This window comes from Dermacentor silvarum, chromosome 1 (assembly GCF_013339745.2).
Source record: "Dermacentor silvarum isolate Dsil-2018 chromosome 1, BIME_Dsil_1.4, whole genome shotgun sequence".
Taxonomy (NCBI): Eukaryota; Metazoa; Arthropoda; class Arachnida; order Ixodida; family Ixodidae; genus Dermacentor; species Dermacentor silvarum.
The window spans coordinates 66049439-66066376 of NC_051154.1; the positions used below are offsets into that span (position 1 = coordinate 66049439).

General features: G+C 47.2%; 1 protein-coding gene across 5 annotated transcripts in view; it reads right to left on the reverse strand.

Moving 5' to 3' along the window:
• The window catches only part of LOC119464734 (MTRF1L release factor glutamine methyltransferase-like), a 41584-nt gene extending 34254 nt beyond the window's left edge, over positions 1 to 7330 (reverse strand). The window contains exons 1-3 of one of the 5 annotated variants that reach the window (XM_037708735.2): positions 6927 to 7080; positions 6602 to 6815; positions 5632 to 5861 (exon numbers count right to left, since the gene is read on the reverse strand). In XM_037708735.2, coding sequence (XP_037564663.1) covers positions 5632 to 5861; positions 6602 to 6815; positions 6927 to 6967 — 485 coding nt within the window. In that variant the 5' untranslated portion in view covers positions 6968 to 7080. Of the gene's footprint in view, positions 1 to 5631; positions 5862 to 5888; positions 6002 to 6601; positions 6816 to 6926; positions 7144 to 7246 lie in introns of those variants that run through there. The other 4 variants (XM_049668956.1, XR_007467513.1, XM_049668940.1 and 1 more) reach the window with 4 other exon arrangements.
• Positions 7331 to 16938: the final 9608 nt, after the last annotated feature.

Consider the following 16938-nt stretch of genomic DNA (forward strand, 5'->3'; position numbering starts at 1 on the left):
AAACAGGTCGCTTGACCGGAGGAACTTCAGTAGCGCCCTCGTCGCCTTCTGCTGTGAAGACCGTATCAGTCGGCATTCTAAAATCGTCTGCTCAGAAAGCGGCCGGTCGTCGAGGCGTGCCAACTCCGTTACGAGCGACTGTCTCTGGGAGCTGTAGCGGGGACAATGACACAGGATATGTTGGAGTGTTTCCTCGCTGCCGCAAGTATCACAGGCAGCACTGTCGGCCATTCCGATGCGACAAGCAAAAGCATTCGTAAAGGATACTCCAAGCCACAGTCGGCAGAGAGCAGTTGTCTCGATTCGAGGAAGTCCAGATGGAATGCGTAGTTGGAGGGATGGGTCCAGGCGGTGCAGTCGAGTATGTTGGAAACCAGGTGTGTTCCACATGGCTAGTGTGGAATCACGCGCGATTATGCGAAGCTTTGTTACTGCATCGGCTCTTGATAGCGGGATGGGTTCCTTCACAGCATTTTCGTGAGCCCTCCTCGCAACTTCATCGGCCTGTTCGTTGCCCATGATGCCGCAGTGGCCTGGGAGCCACTGAAAAGTGATGTCATGTCCTTTTTCTGCCAGTTGGTGACAAAGGTGCCTTCTTTCCAGCACAAGTTGGTCTTGTTGTCCACGACGTAGAGCGGATAGCAGACAATGCAGGGCGGCCTTTGAATATATACTCCATCTTCGTGGTAAGTCTCCGTGAACCATGTGAAGTGCGCAGCGAAGTGCAGCAAGCTCCACCGCAGTCGACGTTGTCCGGTGAGAAGTTTGAAACTGAAGGGTCACAGCTTTTGCGGGGAAGATCACAGCCCCTGTAGATCCATCAAGAGTTGTCGAGCCATCAGTGTAAATGTGAAAATGGTCCTTGTATGTCTCGTGCAGCATGAGGAGAGATAGCTGCTTGAGAGCTGGGGACGAGAGTTCTGCTTTCGTTCGAATCCCTGGTACCGAGAGTCGAACTTGTGGACGAGCCAAACACCAAGGAGGTGATAGCAGTCTCTCGGCAGGCGTATAATCTCGAGGGAGGCAGTCACGGTACGCCGATATCGCCTGGCAAAGGGAGGCATTGGGTCGGTCATTCGGCAGACTGGCGAGGTGATAGAAAGGGGAGCGGGCAATTTGCCTGATGTGTGCTCTGAGCACTTCCAATGTCATATGAGTTGTGACTGGGTAATCTTGAGCTATTGCAATTGTTTCCGCTGTCGATGTGCATCGTGGCAATCCAAGACAAACGCTTAGTGCCTGCGCCTGAGCACTTTCGATTGTGCGGATGTTGCTTCTGCAGGTATTGCTCAGTACAGGTAAGCTGTATCTCAGATATCCGAGAAACAGTGCCCTGTATAGTTGTAACATTGCGTGTACTGACGCTCCCCACGTTTTCCCTCCAAGAAATTTGAAAACGTGTGAAATGGCCATTAGGCGTTTCTTCAGGTAGGTCACATGGGGACTCCAGTTGAGGTCTCGATCAATGATCACCCCTAAGAATCTATGCGTCCTGGCGTAACAGATGTTTTGCTATTTGATGGATATGGCGTAAGGCGTCATTGACTTCCTCGTAAACGCGACCAGCGCACATTTCTCAGGTAAAATCTGGAGGCCTTGTTCGCTGAGATACGCCGAAATTGATGTCGCAGATTTTTGAAGTCTCGCGCGCACCTGAGGACGTGTTACACCTGACGTCCACACGCAGATGTCATCGGCATACATTGATATATGGACAGCATTTGGTATGCGTTCCACAAGACCGACAAGAACAAGGTTGAATAGTGCGGGACTCAAGACGCCACCTTGAGGAACACAACGGTATGTGCAGTGTTGAGACGTTGGACCGTACTCGGTCTGCACAAAGAATGACCTCATGTGTAAGTAGTTGCGGGTCCACCGGTACACGCGGCCACCAAGGCCAACCGATTCCAGAGCATCAAGTATGGCATCATGAGCAACATTGTCATAAGCTCCTTTTACGTCCAGAAACATAGCGACCGATAATCGTTTACATCTCTTTTGATGTTGGACGTAAGTGACCAGATCGATGACGTTATCGATGGAGCAGCGGAGACGTCGAAAGCCGGCCATAGCATTTGGATAAACTTGGTAGCGTTCCAGGTACCACTCCAATCTGGCAAGGATCATGCGTTCCATCACCTTCCCTACGCAACTTGCCAGCGCGATTGGGCGGTATGACGCGAGCTCGAGTGGTGACTTGCCAGGTTTGAGGAGTGGCACCAGGCGGCTTGTCTTCCATTCTTGAGGAACGTTTCCATCCTGCCAGGATTCATTGAATATATCCAGCAAGGCATTTCGCGCTCGCTCACCCAGGTAGCACAAGATGCGGTACGATATGCCATCTGGTCCAGGAGACGACGACCGATTACACAAAGCAAGAGCCGCATCAAGCTCCTCGGTGGTGAAAGGCAAGTCCATGCGTGAGTCCCGTGTATGCGGCTCAATGCTATCCGTACCAAGGGGGCCTGTGTAGGTTGATTGACCTGCAATCTTTCTGCAGAAATCTTCCGCTACCTCGATGTCCTCTCGACGTTGGAAAAGTGCCAAGGCTTTGAATGGCACGCGTTGTTCGGGAGACGTACGTAGGCCTCGCACGGTTCTCCATATGTGAGAAAGATTTTCGGGGGTCTAGGGATTCACAAAATTTTGCGCACCGTTGAGATTCCAGTTTGGCCATTCGGCGCTGGATTTTCTTTTGCGTGCGTCTGGCTATTCTGAGATCATGGATGGACTTAGTGCGTCGGTATCTTCGCTCGGCCCGCCGACGAATCGCAAGGAGTCGCTCTCCACGTCGGATTTGGAGATCCTTGGATTGCATTTCAGCGTGCACATCGCATTCTGCGTTGCCTTCTTGATAGCTTGCTGAAGGCCAGAAGGGAGACCGTTGCGACAAGCTTCTTCCATGCTGGTTTCGAATGTAGACCAGTCAATTCGCCGGATTGTGTTTGGCGAATGGCAGCTGGCCAAACCCTTGATCTTAAGGTAACTGGGGATATGATCACTCCCATGTGTCTCAATGTCTAAAAACCACTTTACACGAGTAGCCAAGCGCCGTGACACAAAAGCCAAGTCTAAGCAACTGCTGTATGATGAGCCTCGTAAAAAGGTAGGGCTCCCATCATTAAGAAGGGACAGTCCATAGTCAGATGCGAATGAAGCCAGTCGTCGGCAGGTTGCGTTAATTTTAGAGCTTCCCCAGATAGGGTGGTGGGCGTTAAAGTCTCCCGTGATAACCCATGGACCAGAGGTTGCTGTCAAGATATCTTCTAGTCTCTTGCTATCAAACCGGGTTGAAGGGGATAAGTAGGTACCCACCAGTGTAAAGGCTACCTTTTTCTTCTTAACAGTCAGGCAAACATACTGATTCTCATCATGAGGTGGCACTTGCTGAACGACGTCGGTAAGCTCCCGACGAATAAACACAACGACCTTGCTGCTTTCGCTGCAAGTTGAGGACATGATTGATTCGTAGCCGGATAGACGGATTGGGTTTGATAATTTCGGTTCACAGATTACGATGATTGGGAAACGGTTAGAGTATACAAACTGACGAAAATCAGGCATCCGACATTTAAGTCCTCTGGCGTTCCACTGGATAATAGATTCCTCTCTGACCTCTTGGCGGAACGATTGGTGATTGCCATCCATGGTTCTACTCGAGGGCTGCTAGGAATGGGCTCAGCGCGTTCAGCACTTGCAGGCCACTTCGAGCGGCTGGGGTTGCAATACTTGTCAGTAGCTCTTTAATGACATTCATTAGGGACCGCAGCATCGGTATGATCTGTTGGTCAACCCTTGGTACTTCATCCACCGAAGTGTGCGTGGAAGTAGACATCAGGCGGGGAGGCTCCTTGGCAGGCTGTGTGCGCGGAAGCACAGGCCAGTCTTCCGCGGCTTTAGATTTGTCAGTCTCAATCCTCTTCGTGCTTGTATGTTTACTTGCACTCGAAGGTAGTTGGTTGGGTGCGTTCTGCGTATGATCAACACCACGTCTTGTACGCTTGCGTCGACGATTACGCCGGCGTCGTACAGTCTCAGCAGTTTCCCTGTGGGATGAGCTGTCTCTGACCATTTGTTTAAGCACGGCAATTTCTCTCCGGATTTTCGGGCACTCTTTGGATGAGGCATCATGGGATCCATCGCAGTTACTGCACTTTAAATGTCTTGCGCGGCAAGCGTCCACAGTGTGCGACTCAGCGCAGCGTGGACAAACCGTACACAGACCGTACAGACGCCCTTGACATGGCCGATCTTCATGCAGTTATGGCACTGAAGTGGCTTGGGCACGAATGGGCGAACAGCATGTCGGAAGTGGCCAATCTTGACATGCGAAGGAATGGAATCGCCCTTGAATATCAACTTCACGCAGCGGGAGTTGCCAAGGCGGAGCACATGTGTGATGATAACTCCTTCGGTCACTGGTTTGATGAGGATTGGCACATCCGAGCTCGCTATGGCCAAATCAATGTCGTAAATGACTCCCGCCATGCTGGATTCGTCCAATGGTACACGCGGTCGGACTTTGATGCCTCCCAAATCGGTTATTTTCCGAAGCTTGTCCAACGCGGTACAATTTGTCACGTCCACAGCGAGGATATTCTTTCGCGTGTTTATTCGAACTTTCCTTATGTCATTCGGCGACACCCCCTCGAGGAACATGGAGAGAGCTTGCCTGTTAAGCGTTCGGAGGCTGATGGAGGAGTCCTCGGGTACGGAGAGGACTGAGTGCGGCCAGCGTTCAATTTTTGACTTCATTGTCGCCGGTGACCGAGTACAGTTCGGTGTCCTCGCTGGTGGTAGACCAGGAACCTCGTTTCCTCGACGAGCTCGCCATGGTTCACCTTTGGCCGGGTGTCACCGCATTTGACTCCGCGTCCATAGCCACAAGGGAGCGAGCCTCGCTGATGACCTCGCTGTTGCTGGACCAGGCGCGTTGATTCCCCGGGGAGCTTGCCATAGCAGACCTCAGGCAGGGCGGGCCTGTGGAAGGCTCCGCGTCCGTTGCCACGAAGCAGGGAGCAGCGTCCCCGAAAAACGTGGAAAACTTGATCAAAATGCAAGGAACAGAGATAGAAGCGTTCTATCAAAGAGGCACTTCGTCCTTCAGTTTCCTAAAAATTACTGGAGGGAAATATGGCTCTAGTGTCTATCGGAGCTGCAAGCATGACAGTTCAGCTAGCATGAAAATGATGGGTTGTACATGGATTTGTCTTAACATTGTGCTTTTTGCTACAAACAACTTTGTAGCTTTGCAAGCTGACCATTTTCAACTAAATATTGTGTTTTAAAGCAACAGTTCACAATGGTGATTCATGTGTGTAGACTTATCGCCTTAATGTGTTTTAAAAAGCAGAATTGTTCGGAAATTTGAAAAAGCGTAATAAATATAAAGAAAATCTGAAGCCACAAGCACAAAGATTAGACAAATCCATGTACTACGGCAAATGCAAAAGTTAACGTCTCGTATCATTCCTCAGCTCAACGTAGCTCAACATTCGCAACGACAGAGATCCCTCTAGGAATTGGCACACCAGCCAATGAAAGGAAACCAGCACTAACAAGATCTACCGACTACCAGCATCGGACACACACAGCAGCTGCACACAAAACAGGCGTAGAATCACTCACCTCAGTATTTCTGGCTCAATTGTGCAGGACTCTTGAATGGAAATGTAAGGGGGGTTACTGACAATGGCGTCATACATTGAGCTCATTAACTGAGGTTCTGAATATCTCAAGCCAGTTGGTGTGACCTCAGCCACATAGCAGGAAACTCTTTTTGACAAGCCCAGTTGTGATGCATTTTCTTTGGCCAGTTTGACTGCCACCAGATTTTTGTCAATGCCTGTGTAATGAACCTAGAAACATGAACAGTCAACGAAGACATTTCACTACTGAAGTACCAATACTCAAGTGCATCACTTACAAGCAACTTCCTGATTCTTTGACAGAAAAGAAAATTCAAGGCAATTTTTGCACATGGCAGTCACATTGTTTTTCGCACAAGATAGCGCTCGACATTCTATGTTTTTACATGTGCTGGCAAAGTTGCCACCTCACAAACAGTTTTTACTTTTGATGATGAAAACACTAGCAAGTCTTCTCGATCAGAACAAATATGCCGTTCATTGATAAAACAGAGTTGATGTTGTCGATACCTGACGTACACAACATTTTCCTTGGCTACCAGCATCTAATTTGTGGGTTCAGATGTTTTTATGCAACCTACTATATATATATATATATATATATATATATATATATTGTGCTTACTGTAAATTTATTTAAAATACCTGTCACTCATGTTTCATGCTTGAAAGTGTGAATTCATAGTTCATTCCGGACTATTTCAGCCCTTATTTCGAATTCTTGCTGTGCAGTGCGCATGCTGCAAGTCGTATACAAACCCTGGGTAGCAAATGCAAGACCAGAAAACATCAAAAGTGTATTATTTGTGGTGATAGGCAAGGGCTACCTTGCTTTTAACAATTAACGCAGAGAGGAGAGAGGGGAGAGAAGCGGCTGTGTAGTCTGCGTTCCACCCTGACCACGATCCCGAGCAGACGGCATAACCGATTATGTAAAAACTTTCACATACCTTAGTAGTACGCGAAGCAAGAGCAAGGCAAATGGCACCTGTGCCGCAGCCGACGTCTAAGACGTGTTCAGTGCCACCGTCGCTACGGTTAATGTGCGACAGAACGATGTCGACCAGCGCTTCTGTTTCGGGTCTTGGAATGAATATTGGTGGACACATTTTCAATGGCAATCCGTGAAACTGCCACTTTCCCAAGATATATTGAACAGGCAACCTACATACACGAACGAACAAAGAGTTATGATATTGTACGTAGAATATTCTGCTACACTCTAATGACTAATGCGGGAATAAGAATGACACATTCTATAGAAGTTCGATTAACCTTTGCGCTCTTCTCTGGCAGTAGTAGTTCAGCCGATTCATATGTCGTGGTAGAATGCGCTTTGCGCTTTCGGGACGCCCTTGAATCTGGGGAAAAACGAAAGGTTGCTTTCTTATTTTTTTCTTCGGTAGATCAGGTGAAATACTAGATATTTACAAACCTCTAACGCCGTTATTCTGCCAAGTACATTGCTAAAAAAAAAAAAAAATTGAGTGAAGCTTTAGCCTCTCCTGGCTCGATTCCGGCATGACTAAAGATACGCATCCAATAGCCAGTGAACTGAACGGCTGAGCACGAACAAGCCTGCCTCATGCTGAAACCAAAGCTAAAATGAACGCCTCCTAAAGAAACTGTGCCTGGAATGTGAGCGGCGTGAGCCGCGAACACGCTGCCTCCATGCTCGCTGACCTGATTCTAGGCACCCATTCCTCCATGTAGGCACCATAGAATAAAGTCACCTAGAGACACGACCATTTATTTATACCCCTGTCACACGGGCACTCAAAAGTCTTTTGAGCAAAAAGACTTCTCCCGAAAAAGAGTTTCGCCCGCAGAAACACGACAGGGAGCGATCTCTTTTTCAGAAGCGGTCTTTTCTGGAAGAGGAGTTCGCCGATCTCCTTCACGGCCGAAAAGGAGTAGCCTCGAAACCAGTGGGCACCAGCAATTATCATAAAATAAAGAAAATAATCGAACGCGTAATTTTCTGTCGCCTAGACTCATCATACAAAATAATTTTATGTCTTGGAGAAGGTGTAGTAAATCCAGTAATGTTCATTTTTTTCTGTACTCTCGTAAGCAGGTGAAACGGGCTGGGGATGTCACGTGATGACGCTCTTTTAACTACTAAAATAAATCTTTTTATTACTGTTTTTTATGTTAAATTTATTTTAAAAACGTGTAAATGATAAGTTTTCACTTTATATTTTGAGATAAATAATTTTTTTTTTGGCCGATATTGTTTCGAATGCTAGCGCCACGCTTTCGGTAGCGTGTCCAGAAGGAAACACTAAAAGGAGATCGTCGGCGCCGTGTTTCTGCTGCGCAACACCTCTTCATTCAAAAGTCTTTCAACTTGGTAAAAGACCGCTTGCGTAAAAGAGTTTTTCCGTGCTAGTGTGACAGAGGAAGGCGCGATGGTGGCGCCAAGCGACGACGGCATGCGACGGCGTGTTCGTTCTCGGTATGGAGAAAGAAAAATGGCCTTTTTTTTTTTGTTCTGCTTTAAATTGAACTGTTTATTTCCACCAAGCATACATATCTACACAAATAGCGCTAACATGTGTCATTGGAAACAGACTTTTGCAGCGGCACCATTGCCTAAGCAACATAGCTGGGATCATCAAGGTAACAATGGTTCATTATAACAGCCACACTCTTTATTCAACAAAAATACATCTTGGGCATATATCGCACGTTTTCACCGGAGTAGACAGTCTCCATGTGCATATCACAGTCACATAACTCATCGCAGGCAAGTTCAGTAAAAACAAAACATCAACAATGTTTGGTCACTATAGAGAACATTCAAAAAGATGTGGCCAAGACAGAAGCTGCATGATGACTTGGGAAGCAGGCTTGACTGTAGATGCTGCATCGTATGCAGGTATCATTATGTAGCTGATCACAAGGGCAGCAATGGCATTCAACTTCATATACGAGAAGCCACCATACAATCTGCGTAGGTCAACCACGTGTCTGTGGATCTCCTGCTCCTCGCATTCTGGCAATCTTTTTTTCACCATCTGAACTATCTTCATAATCTGAGCTTTGCTCTTGCTCCTTCGTGAGAAGGCCTCAGAGCTAGATGTCAAAGTTGTGTCAGAAATAGGTGCAACCCTTCCAAGCTGCCGCTGCAGGTCAAAAATGTCTGCCACCGGTGGATGCTGCTCCACTTGCTTCTTGGCCTCTCGCACAGTTGTGTCACATCTGGGTTCAATATCCAATGGATGCAGGTTTGTCTCATCAGTGCCACCATGAAGTGAAACACATCTTCCACCTTTCAGTGCATCTGCATAACTGTACGTCCCATGTGCCCGTCTCATTGTAGCAGTGCAAGTACTCGTAAGTAGTCAACAACCCTTCTCTTGTCTTGCTGTTGCAGAGGAGTTGCTTGCACCTACAATTTTGGTCTTTTGCAAGCAGGTTTCAGAGCCAGAAGACGTCGAACCGGTGTCGGAACACGGACCAGCCTCGCTTGCGTGCGTCTAAATGTCGTTAAAGAATCCGTTATGCACGTGACCTAATCCTAGGCACCTAGAGACACGATCATTTAGGGACCTTTGAGAAGGCGCGATGGTGGCGCCAAGCGACGACGGCATGCCATAGAGTAAAATACAAGTAATGTGTATGTTACTCTATGGGCATGCGACGGCGTGTTCGTCATGTTCGTTCTCGGCGTGATCGTTCTCGGGCCCGCGCCGACCGCGCGTTGTTCAACATTGCGTGTGTATGATTGTGCTTGCGTTGCTTGTGTATTAGTTGTAGGTTCTGTGTTACTTGGCGGAAAGCCGTGAGTAGTGCTTGTGTGGCAGTACGGCTTTGGCCTCGGTGAGCTCTGGCAATACAGAATCTGCGTTGTGTGATCCGTGTTCCCTGACAATGCGGCGGTAGTGACGATTGAAACGTAGTGCCTCGATCGGCAGCGCACTTCAGCGAACCGCGATGTGGCGTCGCTGTGTCCGCCTTTGCTTAACGGACGTCGAGGGATGTGCTGCTCTCTACAAGTCACAAAAATGTGACGGCGTCGACCGCCCACGGTTTAGCGCTGAATGTGTGGTTTGAGTACTGTGCCTGAAACGAGTGGTGCAGCTGTGGTGGCCTAATTTCGCACAATTGAGACGCGTGCTTTTGTGCAAAAAGGGCAACAAATCGTATCTCAACCCGCTGAGGCGATGCTACAATGTCAACAGTGCCGTGCAAGTTTATTATGGTAGTCTATACAGCAAGCATGTTTTAAGCAAGCAAGCGTGCACTGCAGCTATGCTGTGAATATAGCCTCAACTCAAGAATGTGGCGTTTGCAGAACCCTTATGTTTGTTTCTGCTTTCAAACAAGCTGTATGTTAGGATTCTCATTCACTGTTCACATGAGACATGGGGGTCCATCGTGTGGGTTGGTGCTCAGCAGGGATGTGTGGTGAGGGGGTGTGGAGTTGGTGGCTGTGTCAGGTGCCTCACTGAATTTTGTAATTCATTGGAATAAGCTCAATGTAGAAGGACACACTGTATACCTGATGGCTCACTTTCACGGATATTACTGTATTGGCATGAATATGGCTTTTTTCCTTGAAATTTTCAGCCTCAGGACGCGCCTCGCATTATATTCGGGTTCGTGACACATATAACCACAATAAATTTTTCATTAGGAGAGACCAAAAGCCGCTCGTTGCATCATATTTGTGGTCGTGTTACTTACATGCAAATCCGGTACTTTCAGTGCCTATTGACTGACTGAGGGGTGCAGGACTTTGGCAGTGGTAGCAGCACCAAAGCAGCTGCCCAAATGGTATACCATATAGTGCTAGATTTCTTGTGCACATGGGTGTACTGCGAAAACACGTGAAAGGAATTCCACAGTTGCTGCAGCATCACGTCTGGATCTGTGAATCACTGAGCGGTTGTTTGATCACATGTCTGAATTTCTGTTGTCACTGAGCGGTTCTTTGATCATTAGCTTAGGCTGGCTGTTTTCTACATATTATATTACAGCAGTGGCGTCAGAGCAGCTGCAAAAATGGGATGTTGCTGTATAATCGCAGGTTGGTTGCTTTTCTGACTGTTGCATTGCTCTATTTGGCAACTGCCGCCAAATGTTGCTTTACAATGTCTGGTAAATGCCTTGAACGTGAACCACATTTGGATGATGCTTGTGAAAGTACAACATGCTGTGTGTATGTAAAGAACACTATCACACCGGTGGGTGTGGTGGAGTCACTGATGAAATAGAAGTTGAAAAATGAAAGTTCTCGCAAAATCTGGAAGTGTTCATGGCACTTGCCATCAAAAATGTGTAACAATCCAAGCAAACAGAAAGATAACCTACCTACCCTGAAGAATATGTAAGTGATGCTTCACGTTATTAACTTAAATCTTGATATACTACTAAGTGATGCTTCAAGTTGTCAACTTAAAGCTTGATATACTGATGCCGATCAAGGGAAGAGTTGAGATTATATAGAAGGATTCAGTGCAATTCATGTTTAATCAGCTGGGTAATCTTGTCAAAACGACCAAATAAAATTGACAACTTTTAAGAGATCGCCATGATAACGTGATGAGGTTGCTGGCATTAGTTGGTGCTTGGGAAACAAAGCATCACAGGTATGTGGTGATTGAGCTTCTCAAAAAAAAATAATTAGGTGTGCCACTAAAGATATCTAATCAATTGAAAATATAAACCACTGAAAGAAGTTGAGTGTGCAAAGGCAAATGGCTGCAGCTATATTTGCACAGTAATAGAAAAGTTGTAATCGGGCTGATGGTGCACAGGTGAAGATTGTATATTGCATGTTTGAGGGCTTAATTTTTTATGAGCTACTCATATTTGTTTTCCTGTTTTGTTTCCATGTGCCTTAGTGAGTGGAATGCCTGACTGCAGACTCCCGCCATCATGTACAATTAATGGAAAATACATGGAAAATACACTACATTTTTCTATGGAACTGTTTTTTTGTAACTTCTGTTCAGTTGCAAATGACGCAGTTGTCCCCACTCTGCGCTGAATGATGAAGGCGGGGGGGTGAGCGCATGCAGGCGCCCTATTTACTGGAGCTTTGGGGCGCCCTCACCCTGGCTGCTCACATGCCCATTTTTCTGGCTGTAACAACCTAGTCAGTGCACAGGTGTTTTTAACGTTCCATGATTAAGTAAACTTGACGTCACTATGCACAAAATTCGGATTACGACAGCCCAAGATGGCAACTGCCATTAACTGAATATAAGATTGCCTATAAGCATGCATTGTGCAATTGAATGCCTGTGAATTCTGTAATGCCACTTTCATGAAATTGACTGGCATGGTTTGCTTGAAACTGAAAACATGTTCGATCCTCAGTTGTGGCAGACTTGTGGCAGATTCACTATAACGTATTTGATAATGCAGGTGCAGATTCTGAAGGAATTGAAGCGGCTGTTACTCTTGGTGAGAATCAGTCATGCTCATTAGAAATTATAGCTAAGGTTATATATACATTACTTCAGGTGAGATTAATTTTGAGATAGGAGCTCAGCTGTGGCACATAGGTACAGGGGAATAAATTTAGATAGAAAAAAAATTCTGGCACAACCCATTTCACGATGATGCCGGCGCTAATACGATTGCATTGAAACAGTGTAGAGACATTGTATTGCCACCACAGAGATCAGTCATGTATGAGCCGGGCTCCTCTCTCACGAGTCCTTCTGGACATGCTACGCCTGTTAGCAGGGCTGCTGCCAAGTCGGTGCTTGACATTTGATTCGAATCTGCCCAGTGTAACGTGTCGTAGTTGGAGTAATACGACTGATTACGACCGATTGTGTCGAGAACGCACACAGGTTTATTTTTCCTACATCGCAGCCATCTTGGAAGCTCCCTTGCTCTCTACCAGGGTTGCCTTCCTACATTCTAAGTGCTATGCATGGACACTACATCATCCCCTCAGGGAAGGAAAATTCAGTTTTGTTCAAACACATAGTAGAAAAAAGAAAAATGCACTTTTGTTCACACAGTCTTTCAGGCGCTCAGGTCGTTGCCTGGTTCGTTGGGGGTACCGGAGCTTGGCATGCCAGGCAGCTTTTAACTGTCTGGTCCACTAGAGAGTCTATCCCTGGAAACCACACCTTCTCACGCAACAGCTGTGTTGTCTTGACAATGCCTTGGTAGCCTCGATGCGCAAGGTGCATGGCCTTTGTGTGAAGTTGTGCTAGCAGTACTATCCGCGTGCCTCTTAACACAAGGCCTTCTTTGGAGACTGACAGTTCTGTCGCAACACGAGAGAAAGGCTGTAGAGTTGTGCTCTTCCAATGTTTGCCTTTCTGGGGTTTCTTTAGGGCTTGCTTGAGCGAGTTGATCACCGGGTCAGCTAACGTTGCTTCGGTTACCTCCTTTATGGTCATGGCACGAGGTAGGCCGTGAGACACGATGAAGTTCACATACTGTTCAGCAACAGACTCCATGCGTCGAAACGGTTCTGTGGAGTTTACTGTGGGTGGCGGGACAAGTAGTCAGATGGGTTGCTTGGACCACTAGTGTGTTGCACTTCAAAGGTGTATTGTTGAATTCGAAGTGCCAAACGCTCTAGCCGTGCTTAAGGCAGGGAGCGGGGGTTGCTGAGAATACTGAGCAATGGCTTGTGGTCCGTCAGTAGGTGGAATGCTGTCCCATACAGGTAGATGTGAAAGTGCTCAATTCCCCACACTACAGCCAGCATTTCCCTTTCAATTTGAGAGTAGCGTGCCTCCACAGGAGAAAAGGCACGACTCCCATATGCTACCACCCTGGTTTCACTTCCGGATGTCTGCGTGAGAATGGCACCTAGTCCATGAGGAGCAGCATCTACAATGAGTGTGCTATCCTTTCCTGGGTCCAAGTAGGCAAGAGCTGTGGCCTCGGAAAGCTTTCTCTTCAGTTCGTCCAGGGCATCTTGCTTTATGTCTGTCCAACACCAGTCCTCTCCTTTGGCTGTGAGTTGCCTGTGAGTTGCCTGAGTGGTTGGGTGAGGTGGGCCAGGTTCGGTATGAACCTGGCCCACCTCACCCAACCAGCCCAACTGGAAGCTCTTCTTCCAGTGGCTTTCGCATGGAGAAGGGGATACATCTGTGAGGTTGTGCTACTGGTTGAACAAGGGGGTCAACATGGAGGTGTACTTGGAAGTCCTTTAGACAGCCCACTCCCTTGAAAAGGTCTAGGTAGGCCACTCTCGGATCCAGTCTGTTTGGCACCTCTCCCACACTGTACGTGATCTGGACTAGTCCTAGACGGGAAGCTGCAGAGAAACTAAGTAGTGGGGTACAGTCTCCAGAAACAACATAGTTTCATGGCTGCTTCTCTCCTTGTAGGTGATGAGAACGTAAAACTTTCCTAGTAGCGGTAAAGGAAAATTTGCGCCATAAGCAAATACTTTTTTAGACGTCTTGGACAGCGTTTCCGTGCTCAAACGATTTTTTAAGCTATTCAAACCGATGACAGACACGGTAGCGCCAGTGTCAATGGTAAAACGGACAGTCTCACCATCGACTTTGAAATCCACCTGTGGAGACGCCGTGACTGCGTGACAGTGAGAGGAAGTCATGAAAACGTGTTCATCACTGTCAGGGCTGCTTTCCCGCACGACTGCATGCACGCTTTTGCGTGTTGAACGACACACACTAGAAAAGTGTCCAGTTTTGCGACAAGCATTACACTGTTTGCCAAGAGCGGGGCAACTGGAGCGTCCCTCACTATGAGGCCATGGTTTTCCGCAGTTGTAGCATGTTGCGTCTGTCCTTTGATGGCGCGGAGGCTCGCGAGGCCGTGACGGCGCTTTCCCGTGGTACTTCGGTCGATGAGGTCGTGAGGTGCGCTTGGAATTCACTGCAAGTGTAGACGCTGACGCTGAGTTTTCTTTGTACTGCTGACAATCTTGCTCGATCACGGAGATGTTGTGCTCGACCTCTTCAAACAACTTGCCTTGTTTGAGAATTCCTTGCAAGTCGAGGTCATGCTGCATGGCATACCGGCGTAGACGTGTTGACACTGTAGACAGTAGGATTTGATTCTTGATTTCGGTGTCGGCACCGGCGAAAGCACAGTGCTTAAACGAGCTGTCGTAGTCTGGCGTAGAACGCGTCGAGTGATTCGTTTTCCATTTGCTTGGCTTGACGGAAGCGATAAATCTCGAAGGTAGTGTTCACTCGGGGTGCGAAATAGCCATCGAGCTTCTTGCGTGCTGCGGTGTAGAGAGGCGTTGCGTTGCTGGAGCCACCGGTGCTTGAAACGGTAGACGCAGTTGCGGCTGCGGGAGGATCAGGTAGCGAACAGTAAATGTCATAAACTTCTTCACCAATGTAGTGTAGTAGTGGGGCCGTCTTCCGGGCATCGGCTGTGATGCTGCAGACTACGATGAAGTTTTCAAAGCGTTTCACCCACTTCAACCATTCGGTGCCGACGTTGGCGTCAGTTGCACGCGCGTCGAAGAAAGGAATCGAGGGAAGCATGCTGTGCGCCGTACCGCAAAGTATAAGTTCCGTCGATGTGTGCTGATATCTTCGTTCCTTTTCAAATAGTTGCTTGGCAGCCTTCACGTAGTTCAGACGCATCCTCGTCGCCATTGTAACGTGTCGTAGTTCAACCGATTGTGTCGGGAACACACACAGGTTTATTTTTGCTACATCGCAGCCATCTTGGAAGCTCCCCTGCTCTCTACCAGGGTTGCCTTCCTACATTCTAAGAAGTGCTATGCATGGACACTACACCCAGCACCTAAGAATTTTTTTTTTTTTTTTTTTGTCGTTGATGAGCGGCCTATACCTCGTTACCTATTTTTATTCAAACTGGGTGTCTTTAGCGCAGCAGCCCCAGTGCTCTACCCATTATACCATGAATTACCCTGTGACCCAAGTTTACGGAAAAATGGATAAAGACCCAGACAGACAGGAAGATAGGATACTCCACACTTTTCAGGGTCTAAGAATGCTAATTCTAGGCAATATACACAACTGGCCTGTTATGTATACATTGCCGGCATTGCAGGAGAACAATTTACAATTTGGAGCTTTTATTGGTAAAACTACAGCAATATACACAATTTTGGTTTCACGAGAAACAGTAGTGCCATCTGGTTTATGTATTCATCTACGTCACAGGCTCCAGAAGGAGTATTGTGTGGAGGGGGGAGGCCATCGCATAACAAAGTTGCCAAGAAGTTATACAACATTAGAAATATAAACAGCGACACAAGATCAACACAATAACTTGAAAAGAACAGAAATTATAAAATCGTGAAGTAAAATTCTACCATTAGAGAGCTGGGTTATACAGTGAATATTATGATTGCATAATTATATAAAAATAGTTACATACACCAGAAATAGAAACACTTGAACACTACCCAAACATACGAATTTTTGTCTAAAAGTTAGAGTATTGTTAATGTCAGCAATGTTATCGAGAAGACCATTCCAATGCCTAATGACACGTGGCAAAGCAGACAAGTTAAAATCATTAGTTCGACCAAAACTGTGGTGGACGCTAAGGCGATTGTGCAAGCACCTAGATGTGTGGGATGGACAAACAAGAGGCAAGGTGGACGATTGCTCACTATGAATGATTTTATGTAGCAGACAAAGCGACATTACATTCTGGCATGATTCCAAGGATGGTAGTGACAATGACAATGTAATGTTAGATACGCTCAAATATTGGTTGTAATCCCTGGCAATTAAACGTGCATCACAGTTTTGGCTGTACTCAAGAATGCGGATTAGATATGCCTGGTGAGGTGACCAAATTGAACCTGCCAAGTCTAGTTGGGGCAAGAATAATGTTTGTTATTGTCACGAAGCGGCATATTTTCGAGTGGTTTTGACGCCAATTAACGGCCGCCAAAAAACGTCGTGTCCTCACGGGGAGCATATAGTCTCTCGAGACATCGACACACCGATTAGCGGCCGCCAAAAACCTCGTGTCCTCACTGTGCGACATATAATTTCGAAAAGGCGACACGCCGATTAACGGGCGTCAAAAACGTCGTGGCCCCACGGGGTGGCATCTCGTTTCTAAAAAGCGACACGCCGATTAAAGGACCCAGACGTGTGCGTGTGGATCCGTGTGGTGCAGTGCCGGGGCTCGACCTTGGAGAGAGGGGAATCTACCATCCTTCCCTCCCGGTGAAAGGGGCGTGGCCAAGACTTTTGGGAGGAGTCATGAAATAATGAGGTGTACTCTGCATACTGACAGTTCCCTTACATAGGGAACTATGGAAAGGAGAGGCTATTTAAGCACAGGTTTTGGGCCCTGCTAATTAGTCTAGAAGCTGTACCTATGCGCTGCT